This window comes from Oncorhynchus tshawytscha, linkage group LG13 (genome assembly GCF_018296145.1).
Source record: "Oncorhynchus tshawytscha isolate Ot180627B linkage group LG13, Otsh_v2.0, whole genome shotgun sequence".
In the NCBI taxonomy this organism is placed as follows: domain Eukaryota; kingdom Metazoa; phylum Chordata; class Actinopteri; order Salmoniformes; family Salmonidae; genus Oncorhynchus; species Oncorhynchus tshawytscha.
This window is the reverse complement of record NC_056441.1, coordinates 65,106,968-65,119,273: the sequence shown is the minus strand read 5'-3', so window position 1 is coordinate 65,119,273 and position 12,306 is coordinate 65,106,968. Positions and strand designations below refer to the sequence as shown.

At 41.9% G+C, this 12,306-nt stretch overlaps 1 protein-coding gene across 1 annotated transcript; it reads right to left on the bottom strand.

The window, feature by feature from the left end:
* Nucleotides 1–8,851: 8,851 nt before the first annotated feature.
* Nucleotides 8,852–12,125, bottom strand: LOC112265499 (mitochondrial uncoupling protein 2). Its single transcript, XM_024442854.2, has 8 exons — nucleotides 12,010–12,125; nucleotides 11,669–11,784; nucleotides 11,342–11,555; nucleotides 10,850–11,057; nucleotides 10,503–10,706; nucleotides 10,170–10,271; nucleotides 9,903–10,083; nucleotides 8,852–9,762 (listed from the first exon to the last, which is right to left on the bottom strand). The coding sequence occupies exons 3-8, from the start codon at nucleotides 11,465–11,467 to the stop codon at nucleotides 9,648–9,650; spliced, it is 936 nt and encodes a 311-aa protein (XP_024298622.1). The 5' UTR covers nucleotides 11,468–11,555; nucleotides 11,669–11,784; nucleotides 12,010–12,125; the 3' UTR covers nucleotides 8,852–9,647.
* Between the last annotated feature and the right edge of the window lie 181 nt (nucleotides 12,126–12,306).

Genomic DNA, 12,306 nt, shown 5'->3' with positions numbered 1-12,306 from the left:
ACAATGCTATAGCCATAATGGGAGTTTGCCGAGCTGAGTGCCCAAGGAGGTTCTTAAGCTTGCTGTTTACCTCAGAGCAAATTGGCTCAAGTGTTACGTAAAACCCCTGGAGAGAAGTTACCAACACTGAACATAGAATACCAATCAACCAGAAATTGTTGAAGATATTGCTTGTTTGGATAAGTTCTAATACAAAACAATACAAATGTAACAAAATATTTGAAATACAAAATAAAAGCTATTGGATAATTGCAATCAATCCAGTTTATGCCCAAATAAAATTTCAGGTATAACCTATTCCTAAATTCTTTAATTATCACCCTCACAGCCAATGCAATATTAATCATAGAGTCTACATTACCTACAAAGGCAGATGAACTGACTTTGCTGATAACTACTTAATTGAGGGAAAATATACTTGATATGACTGTGATACGATATGTGGTTCACCCAGCTGTCACACATGATTGTGGCTAATTTTAGCTAGGTGGCTAACGCTAGCGTTAGCTAAGTGGCTAACATTAGGGGTTAAAGTTAGGAGTTAGGTTAAAGGGTTAAGGTTAGGGGAAGTGTTGGCTAACATGCTAAGTAGTTGCAAAGTAGCTCAGAATTAATAAGTAGTTGTAAAGTTACTAATTAGTTCAAATGCTAAAGTTGTCCGTGATGAGATTCAAACACGCAACCTTTGGGTTGCTAGACGTTTGCGTTATACGCCTACCCATCCACCCCTTAAGTAACCTTTTGTTGTACTGTATGTAACCATACCAAAAATAACATATCATACTAATTTGAGTGTCCCGGATTCTCATTTACTATGTCTATAAGATCAGGCTGCGAAAGACCCTTCCATTGGGAAAGTGGGATACCTAGTCAGTTGTACAACTGAATGCCTTCAACTGAAATGTGTCTTCCGCATTTAACCCAACCCCTCTGAATCAGAGAGGTGCGGGGGGGCTGCCTTAATCGACATCCACGGCACCCAAGGAACAGTGGGTTAACTGCCTTGATCAGGGGCAGAACGACAGATTTTTACCCTGTCAGCTCGGGGATTCGATCCAGCAACCTTTTAGTTACTGGCCCAACGCTCTAACCACTACCTGCCTCCCCATTTGTCTCACAGTGGTATGTCATTCATCCAGAGACGAATGTGGATGCATTCTCCTGTCACCACTTCTCTGATCGACACCACCTGAGCGGTGAGGTTTGCGATAATCAGATTTAATAACTTGTTGTGACAGCAACATATCAAACTAAATTAGACATGACAAGTTCATTTCCAACAATCCCAGTCACATTTTGCAAAATTTAAGATATAGATATTCACATGTATTATTATTAGTTATCTTATCTTAACTGAAATGGTTTAGGCAATACTGTGTACAGTGTTTTTGCAGTACTGTTACACCCTGATCTGTTTCACCTGCATTTGTGATTGTATCCACCCCCCTCCAGGTGTCGCCCGTCTTCCCCATTATCCCCTGTGTATTTATACCTGTGTTCTCTGTTTGTCTGTTGCCAGTTTGTCTTGTTTGTCAAGACAAACTTTTGTCTCAGCTCCTGCTTTTCCCAATCTCTCTTTTTCTTGCCCTCCTGGTTTTGACCCTTTTCTGTCCTGACTCTGAGCCCGCCTGCCTGACCACTCTGTCTGCCCCTGCCCCTGAGCCTGCCTGCCGAGCTGTACTTTTGCCCCACCTCTGGATTATTGACCTCTGCCTACCCTGAGCCTGTCTGCCGTCCAGTACCATAGCCCCACCTCTGGTTTACTGACCCCTGCCTGTCTTGACCTGTCTATTGCCTGCCTCTGTTGGATTATTAAACCATTGTTAATTCGATGTTGTCTGCATCTGGGTCTTACCTTCATACCTGACAGTATGTAGACTGACCTGTGTGAAGCTGTGTAAAAAATAAATGTCCCCCTTCAAAAATGATTTAAACGGATACAACTAGTGGAATCATGTCATATCTGGACTAGATAATGCTAATAAAAGTTCTGAATTTTATTACATAAATTAAACAAAAGACAATCATTTGTAAAAATCTGACACTGTGGATGTATTAGACTTTAGAATTGCATTGAGGGCATACTTAAATGCATTGTACAGCCTTACTGCAATTTATGGACAAACGATCCATAGGTATCAGCCTACTTAATGACACCAGCAGATTACAATTCTGAAGAGTTTACACAAATATTAGCATCGTAGCACTTACAGTTGAAGCCGAACGTTTACATACACTTAGGTTGGAGTCATTAAAACTCCTTTTTCAACCACTCGACTTGCCAAAACTATAGTCGGTTAGGACATCTACTTTGTGCATGAAGACAAGTCATTTTTACAACAATTGTTTACAGACAGAATATTTCACTTATAATTCACTGTATCACAATTACAGTGGGTCAGAAGTTTACATACACTAAATTGACTGTGCCTTTAAACAGCTTGGAAAATTCCAGTAAATTATGTCACGGCCTTAGAAGCTTCTGATAGGCTAAATGACATAATTTGAGTCAATTGGAGGTGTACCCATGGATGTATTTCAAGGCCTAGCCTCAAACTCAGTGCCTCTTTGCTTGACACCAACAAACTAACATGGTCCAAGCACACCAAGACAGTCGTGCAGAGGGCACGACAAAACCTATTCCCCCTCAGGAGACTAAAAATATTTGGCATGGGTCCTCAGATCCTCAAAAGGTTCTACAGCTGCACCATCGAGAGCGTTGCATGACTGGTTGCATGACTGCCTGGTATGGCAACTGCTCGGACTCCGACCACAAGGCACTACAGAGGGTAGTGCGTACGGCCCAGTATGTGCGTATGGCCCAGTACATTATCGGGGCCAAGCTTCCTGCTATCCAGGACCTTTATACCAGGCGGTGTCAGAGGAAGGCCCTAAAATTGTCAAATACTCCAGCCACTCTAGTCATAGACTGTTCTCTCTGCTACCGCATGGCAAGTGGTACCAGAGTGCCAAGTCTAGTCTCCTGAACATCTAATAAAATGGTTACCCAGACTATTTGCATTGCCCCCCCTCTTTTACACCTTTTGCTACTCTCTGTTGTTATCATCTATGCATAGTCACTTTAATAACTCTACCTACATGTACATACTACCTCAACTAACCGGTGCCCACGCACATTGACTCTGTACCGGTACCCCCCTCTATATAGTCTCGCTATTGTTGTTTTACTGCTGCTCTTAATTACTTGTTACTTTTATTTATTATTCTTATCCGTATTTTTTTGTAAACTAGGCGGGGTTTATGACTTTGTGGCTGTGGTAACTAGTGACGACCCTCCCGCGATGTACCAGTAATACAAAACTCAATATCATCTCAGAAACCCGTGTGCGTCTCAAAACCTCCAGCAGAGGACGACACTTTCCATCTTTATTTTGGAGCGTGGTCTACGTTGCTCTTCATTGGAAGGGCAAACTGCCGTTTTATGGTGAAGATAATGACACTGTCATGTCATTACGAGTTACTAGTGTGATGAGCATGCGTTATTAATCACCCGATGCGCATCATGGGGATCAAATAAAGGAACATTTCCAGATAAAAAGTATGCTGCTTGGACATGATGGCATTGCGACTCAAAGTCCGTATCTGACCAATTAAGGATTTTGAGAACTGTTGAATTGCGGGAGTTTCTGCAGGATGAGGAATAAATTAGGCAGATCATCAGATTCAGCCAAAAGGTCTTTTCCCTTTATTTACTGAAAATCTTACACACCGTTTGATGTTACTCTGTATATAAAGAGTGTTTTGTTTCTTGTGTTTTAGTGATGCAACTTTTTATTCACTTTAGAATGGGTATATTTTGAGGGTCAGCAAATATTTCAATATATTTATTAGTTCCTGTAAAATATGACTGAATACAGGGTATTATTAGGGTCATTAGTAAGATATGACAACATTTTGGGGGGAATGTCATTTGGGGGCAAAGGAGACTGTGTTGGTCTCCAACAGTAGATTGGCAGAGACCAGTCTCTCTCATGAGCCCGAGCTCAGCACTGGTAAGCTATTGTTAGCCAAGAAGTACCAGGAACTGGAAAAACTTACCAATATCATCCAAGCCAAACATAACCAACTTGATGAGTTTGAATGTCACATTTTTTATATTATTTTAGGAAACATTAAAGTTCCAGAATGCTTGTCATTCTCTCCAACTGCATCTGCAATTTTGTCAGTTAGTCAAAACCGTGTTTATGCCCCTTTTATTATACAAATATACTGTTGCCTTTAGTAGTTTTACTAGAGAAACATAGCCTTCACATGGTCCAGTGGCTTCTCCTGAAGAAGCTGGCCCACTCTGAAGAAGAATGTGCAGTAAGGCTGGAATAATTGTGTAACACAAATGATCAATTAAGCAATCATATTCCTATCCTCTGAGTGTAATAGTAGACAATAACAACATTTTGTGTCTTTCTATCTTAAAGGCTCTCTCACAGAAATTCACAGATGGGAGAATATCCCTAGAGCATTTTGTGGAGTCCTGTCAAAGATCTTGTAAGGTGTAAGGTCCTGTCAAAGATCATGTCCGTCTGGTTCAGGCAGAGAAAATCCAAGAGTTTATCAAGCCGGAGAAAAACCCTAAAGGCCCACTGAGAATCACAATAGTAGGGAGCCTCCATCAGTTGACTTGCCCCTGAGCCCCCCTCCTAATATCTGCCATGTTTTCTATGGTCTCACCTCTGCAATTAATCTGCCTAACGTCTACCACTCCTTCAGCTCTGCTCCAGTCCACTGCCGGATGGGTCCATATCAACCGTCCGAGTGACCACATCAACAGTGCTCAACTTGAGGCTTACAGCCTTGCCTTTTGACACTGGTCAGCCTGTAGGCCTTAGAGTGTATGGAAAGGGTCATACTCCCAGTTTGCCAGCCAGACCTGTACGTCTGCAGCGACTCAACAACATACAGCCTAGACATCATCAGCAGGACCCATCTCCACATTGACACTGTTGGATAGAAAGGGCATCAACAGTTACTCTCTGGACTATAATGAATTGATGTACTTTATGATTGTCTGTAAAATAGCACCACATAGTTGAAACAAGTCGATTAAGAAGGGTGAATAAAGACAACACCTTGTGGGTTTTGTTTTATATCAAATCAAATTTATTTATATAGCTCTTTGTACATCAGCTGATATCTCAAAGTGCTGTACAGAAACCCAGCCTAAAACCCCAAACAGCAAGCAATGCAGGTGTAGAAGCACGGTGGCTAGGAAAAACTCCCTAGAAAGGCCAAAACCTAGGAAGAAACCAGGCTATGTGGGGTGGCCAGTCCTCTTCTGGCTGTGCCGGGTGGAGATTATAACAGAACATGGCAAAGATGTTCAAATGTTCATAAATGACCAGCATGGTCCAATAATAATAAGGCAGAACAGTTGAAACTGGAGCAGCAGCACGGCCAGGTGGACTGGGGACAGCAAGGAGTCATCATGTCAGGTAGTCCTGAGGCATGGTCCTAGGGCTCAGGTCCTCCGAGAGAGAGAAAGAAAGAGAGAGAATTAGAGAAAGCACACTTAAATTCACACAGGACACCGAATAGGACCGGAGAAGTACTCCAGATATAACAAACTGACCCTAGCCCCCCGACACATAAACTACTGCAGCATAAATACTGGAGGCTGAGACAGGAGGGGTCAGGAGACACTGTGGCCCCATCCGATGACACCCCCAGACAGGGCCAAACAGGAAGGATATAACCCCACCCACTTTGCCAAAGCACAGCCCCCACACCACTAGAGGTATATCTTCAACCACCAACTTACCATCCTGAGACAAGGCTGAGTATAGCCCACAAAGATCTCTGCCACGGCACAACCCAAGGGGGGGCGCCAACCCAGGCAGGATGACCACATCAGTGACTCAACTCACTCAGGTGACGCACCCCTCCCAGGGACGGTATGAGAGAGCCCCAGTAAGCCAGTGACTCAGCCCCTGTAATAGGGTTAGAGGCAGAGAATCCAAGTGGAAAGAGGGGAACCGGCCAGGCAGAGACAGCAAGGGCGGTTCGTTGCTCCAGAGCCTTTCCGTTCACCTTCCCACTCCTGGGCCAGACTACACTCAATCATATGACCCACTGAAGAGATGAGTCTTCAGTAAAGACTTAAAGGTTGAGACCGAGTTTGTGTCTCTGACATGGGTAGGCAGACCGTTCCATAAAAATGGAGCTCTATAGGAGAAAGCCCTGCCTCCAGCTGTTTGCTTAGAAATTCTAGGGACAATTAGGAGGCCTGCGTCTTGTGACCGTAGCGTATGTGTAGGTATGTACGGCAGGACCAAATCAGAGAGATAGGTAGGAGCAAGCCCATGTAATGCTTTGTAGGTTAGCAGTAAAACCTTGAAATCAGCCCTTGCTTTGACAGGAAGCCAGTGTAGGGAGGCTAGCACTGGAGTAATATGATCACATTTTTTTGGTTCTAGTCAGGATTCTAGCAGCCGTATTTAGCACTAACTGAAGTTTATGTAGTGCTTTATCTGGGTAGCCGGAAAGTAGAGCATTGCAGTAGTCTAACCTAGAAGTGACAAAAGCATGGATTCATTTTTCTGCATCATTTTTGGACAGAAGGTTTCTGATTTTTGCAATGTTACGTAGATGGAAAAAAGCTGTCCTTGAAATGGTCTTGATATGTTCTTCAAAAGACAGATCAGGGTCCAGAGTAACGCAGAGGTCCTTCACAGTTTTATTTGAGACGACTGTACAACCATTAAGATTAATTGTCAGATTCAACAGAAGATCTCTTTGTTTCTTGGGACCTAGAACAAGCATCTCTGTTTTGTCCGAGTTTAAAAGTAGAACGTTTGCAGCCATCCACTTCCTTATGTCTGAAACACATGCTTCTAGCAATGGCAGTTTTGGGGCTTCACCATGTTTCATTGAAATGTACAGCTCTGTGTCATCCGCATAGCAGTGAAAGTTAACATTATGTTTTCGAATGACATCCCCAAGAGGTAAAATATATAGTGAAAACAACAGTGGTCCTAAAATGGAACCTTGAGGAACACCGAAATTTACAGTTGATTTGTCAGAGGACAAACCATTCAGAGACAAACTGATATCTTTCCGACAGATAAGATCTAAACCAGGCCAGAACTTGTCCATGTAGACCAATTTGGGTTTCCAATCTCTCCAAAAGAATGTGGTGATCGATGGTATCAAAAGCAGCACTAAGGTCTTGGAGCACGAGGACAGATGCAGAGGCTCGGTCTGATGCCATTAAAAGGTCATTTACCACCTTCACAAGTGCAGTCTCAGTGCTATGATGGGGTCTAAAACCAGACTGAAGCATTTCGTATACATTGTTTGTCTTCAGGAAGGCAGTGGGTTGCTACGCAACAGCCTTTTCTAAAATTTTTGAGAGGAATGGAAGATTCGATATAGGCCGATAGTTTTTTATATTTTCTGGGTCAAGGTTTGGCTTTTTCAAGAGAGGCTTTATTACTGCCACTTTTAGTGAGTTTGGTATATCCAGGCTCCCCTAAAACATGTCACAGCATACTGTAGGCATCAATGCTTTCTTGGGGTAGGAAAACCCTGAACTCACTGTGCTTCAGTGCAGTGGGTCACAAGGTGTACTTAAACTCTTCACCTAGCTACACTTGATGTCTCAGATCATCCTCTCTCCACAGAGACTCCTGCTAAGGTCAGCCAAGGACCACGTCTGGAACTGTCAAACTGCAAGCTTTTTCAAGCCTCTAAATCACACGTTCTCTATACTTTTTATTACATCCAAACCTAATGTTGATTCATTGTTCCTAAAATTCATAATGAAAGCACAGTTGCCTGATTCCATTGAATGACTAACACTCTGCCTACCGTACTCAGTGGTTGTCATTTGTTCCCCTAGTTATGTGGATCACCAGACCAAGGATTCGCCTGGTCAGCCATAAGGTTCATAATCAAGCTCGCTGCACTAATTAGCTGTCAGAGAGAGGCCAGTGAGTTTACAGGAGCTGATTAGTGATGCAGTGGATGTGAAGGCCATTGTTTGACAGCTTACTTATGTTACAGCTATGTCAGCAGCCTCTATTGTCCTAAGCGACTGTAATTGGGCAATTTTCTCATCTGTCAGCTAATCATCATGCGCCTGCCTGTCAACTCCATATCTCCGTGTCTCTCCTTTATCAGTTGAAGTCAATGGGCTCCAGTTATTTTATATCAATAGGCGAGCACTATACAATTTGTAGGCCACAGATGACCCTACAAATGATCACAATTACTAAAGGAATTTGGATTTAATGACACTATCCCATCACTGAAAGGTATCTGAAAGGAACCTCTTCAATGCACAGCAATACCAAATTAGGTTATCATCTTAAATAAGGAATACATCTTCATGAGGGTGTTTATATTTCTTTCCAAGAACAACTAGCTATGTGTATTCGAATAATGGAGTATCTGCGTCACTCTCAATTGGTATAGGATGTATTGGGTGACTCTTAGAGGGGTTTAATTGTGTACGAATACATATGGGGAAGCTTTGGCTGACCTAGTTCTGTGAACATTTTCAAACTAACAAGCACCTGTGGTCTGCATTCCAAATGGAACCCTATTCCCCATGGGCCCTGATCAAAAGAAGTGCACCCCTGCTCTGTACTGGTACACCCTGTATATAGCCATGTTATTTCATTTTTACTTGTTATTCACTGTGTACTAATTCCTCGTGTCACTATTTCTATTTTTACTCTGCATCGTTGGAAAGGGACCCGTAACTAATGCATTTTACTGTTAGTAAACAATAGGTGTAGACTAAGTATGTTACAAATAAAAGTTATTTGAATAGGTAATACGGTGTCATGTGACACACCTCTGAACACTAAGCAGAAAAAGGCTACCACAGACAGCTATTCTGAAATTCAGTTATTTTACTAATGAAAAAATAATATTTTACTTCTAAAATAACATAACAGGACATAATAAATAACATATTTAGGTCATCCTATATTCAGAATTATTTTGGACTCTTCAAGACTTGGTCCAAAATTGCAGTTACTGCATATCAGCAGAAAATATAATAATATCAAACAACTTCACATACAGTTGTAAAATGCAGAGTACCACCTCCTTATTTAAAAGTGAATGGTTATGACATTGCATTGCTTACTAGAATGTTGGATTATTTGTTATGAATACAAAACCACCAGGTTCATGGATATTTTGTGGTAAAGTTCTCCTACGTTTCAAATAGGTATTATAAATAACACAACTTAAATAACATTTGAAGGTCACATTATGCACCTTATCGACCAGCGAGGAAGCATAATACAGTATCCCTAATCTAAAGCAGGTTAGATAAACCACTATCAGGCCATTCATTCCATTACTGAGTCACAAAGTTGTATCAATAGTCTCTGTGTGGCCCATGGCCTCGCTGTCTGGGACAAGGCATCATGGAGACACGTTGGGTCACACATCCCAGCACGTACTTTCCTGTACAGAAGTCAGACTCGTAGCTTGATTGTCAGTCTGTTTGTGCTATCATGCCAACTCCTTGTCACTCAAACATATCAGGGACCAGGCTAATACTTGTGTGGTTCCTCCTTTAGATGAAAATGTACTCTGCCTATACAGGCGATCATGGCTTGAACATCATAGTCAGTAGGAGAAATCCACACAGCAGTCAGTCAGGATGAGACAGGTTAGATAGGAGACTCCCAGGACTGCTGTGCTCTCATCACGTGTTTCTTGATTTGCTCATATGTGACAAACATTACGATGTTCCAGGAGGCAAGACGAAGGAAAGAAGGCATGAACCTGGAGGGGAAGGAGAATCAGAATATTTAACCAAGCAGAACAATTTGCTTAATTCACTGTTCATATCTAGGAATCTTGATACAGCCAAAGATGATTTGAAAGCAATTGGAATTTAGAAATGGCTTTTGATTACTACACACCCTTTATAGAAGGCTTTGGGTCCCTCATTTCTCATCATCGTAACAGCACAGTTAATAGCACTGTTGTATTTTCCAGCTGTAGAGTTCATGAACCGGGTCTTCACTACATCTACAGGAGACGCCACAATAGTGGTGATGAAACCAGCACTGAAGGCTGCTGTGAAATGGCAGGGCAGGTTATCTGAAAAAACAACAAATCACTTTGAAGTACTTGAAACGATTCAAATGTACCCTGTGTGGTGTAAAACAAATCACATGCCTGCTTACCAGTCATGATGTTATACTGCAGGATAAGTTCCTTGATGATGTCATAAGTCACCAGCTCCGAACAGTTCACTATGGCGTTACGAGTTATGTTTGGGCCACAACCTGAAGGAAAATTATGAATGAAACTGGTAATTACAATTACGGAATCATCTTTTCTTTAAAAAAAAAAAATCTTTATTTAACTAGGGAAGTCAGTTAAGAACAAATTCTTATTTTCAATGACGGGCTAGGAACAGTGGGTTAACTGCCTTTGTCAGCTTGGGGATTCGATCTTTTATGCACGTAAAACAAATGTTCCTAATTGGACTGAAATTCAGACTGCATTAGGCCTACCTTTCCAGAGCCCTCTGATGCCCTCAGTCCTGGCGATTGTCCTGTAGGCATCCATGGTGCCGCTATATCTCTTCACCCCCTCCGCTTCTGCTCCCCTGACTTGAGCCTGGAACCGCACTTTCACCACATCTGTTGGCTGAGCAAAGGCTACTGCCAATGCCCCGGTCGTACAGCCTGCCATCAGCCGACTCCCAATGCCTGCATCTATGAGAGTAGAGAGGAGTAGCGAGGATGAGAGATGCTGTCATAAAACACCAAGCCACATTCATGATATTCTACTTGCACTAAATCAGATAAAAATATAATTGAGAGATAAATAAAATGAAAATGTCTGTTAGGTTACATACTGTCTGTTCCCCGGGTGTAGAACTGCTTCATGGAGTCATAGAGGCCGATGCGGACCGAGGCAAAGCTCATCTGTCTCTGGAGACCTGCCACCAGGCCATTGTAGAGGCTCCTGGGCCCCTCTGTCTTCACCATGGTGTTGATGGTGCCAAACACACCTCTGTACTTCACCACCATCTTCCCTTCAGAGGACTTGGACTCGCCCTGGATCTAAGACAGACAAACACAAGTGTTTATTCATCTTTGTATTTAAAGTAATCCTAGTGACACAATTCAATCAAGACAGAATACCTTTACATAATTGTTATGTAGAACATGGCAACATTGCAATGACCATACTAACATACCACTTAAGTGTACATGTCCAAAACATTGCATCGTTCTAAATAGTATACTAGTGAAGATAATGGAACAGAAACCATTACTTACTTTTTAAGCATAATCATGGTTGCAAAAATCACTTTACTGTATGTAAAGCATGTGCACCCTCTCACCTGCAGCCTAACTTTAGCTGTGTCCAAAGGGAAGGTGATCAGGTCAGCAAAACAGGCTGCAGTTCCAGCGCCAAAGAACTTAACAGCAGCTGTAGGGGCCAAGTCTGTGGGCTTCACTCCAGCCATGACTGAGATGGTGCAGATAATTTCCCAGAGCACTGAAGGTCTTACACGTACAGAAGATATAACGTAGTTTAATAGGTTCTGTCCATTCCTAAAGAGAATAGAGCAAATAGTAAGTAATCAGAATGAATCAAGGAACACAAAGATGGCTTTTTAGTCAGTATTCATTGAATGATTATTGTAAGCACCCCAAATCTCACTTACTTAGACAGATGCAATTGATGTTCAAGTTTCAGGTATTGGAAAGTTATCTTTATGAATGTAAGAGCCTCTTGTCTTTTGTTGTTCCATAAAATTGCTCCAAAAAAGCATACCACCGCCTGTGAAACATACGAACATGAAACGAATATGAAAAAAAATACTTTGGCATACCCTATAAGCACGTGTAAAATTAAAATAAGCTTTTAAAATGTGTAGTACAAGTTAGGTCATATCTCAAATTCTAAATGGAAGCTCTAGATAAATGTTAAGCAGACATTAGATGGGCAAAATGGATATTGAACAAACTAGCAATACAACAAATATTGGTATAACATTAGGCTTACCTGATTGGAATGAAAAGTACTGTAATCCAAAATTTGAATTGGGAGGTTCTATTGAGGAGCACTGGCTTGAGAGTTAGGATTTGATTCTCACGCCCTGGGGTGGGTGTGGATTATTATAGCCTGCCCATCCCTTGTCACACATAGTTCCATGACATACATTGACCTGAAAAGTATGCGTAAGCTCGTGTCGCACATGAGATATGTTGACACATGGCTGGCTCAATGATTTGTCTCGTATGCGATGACAATGATCAGATTTTGTTATTGATTCAAACCAAATGAGTCAAGATCCCACAC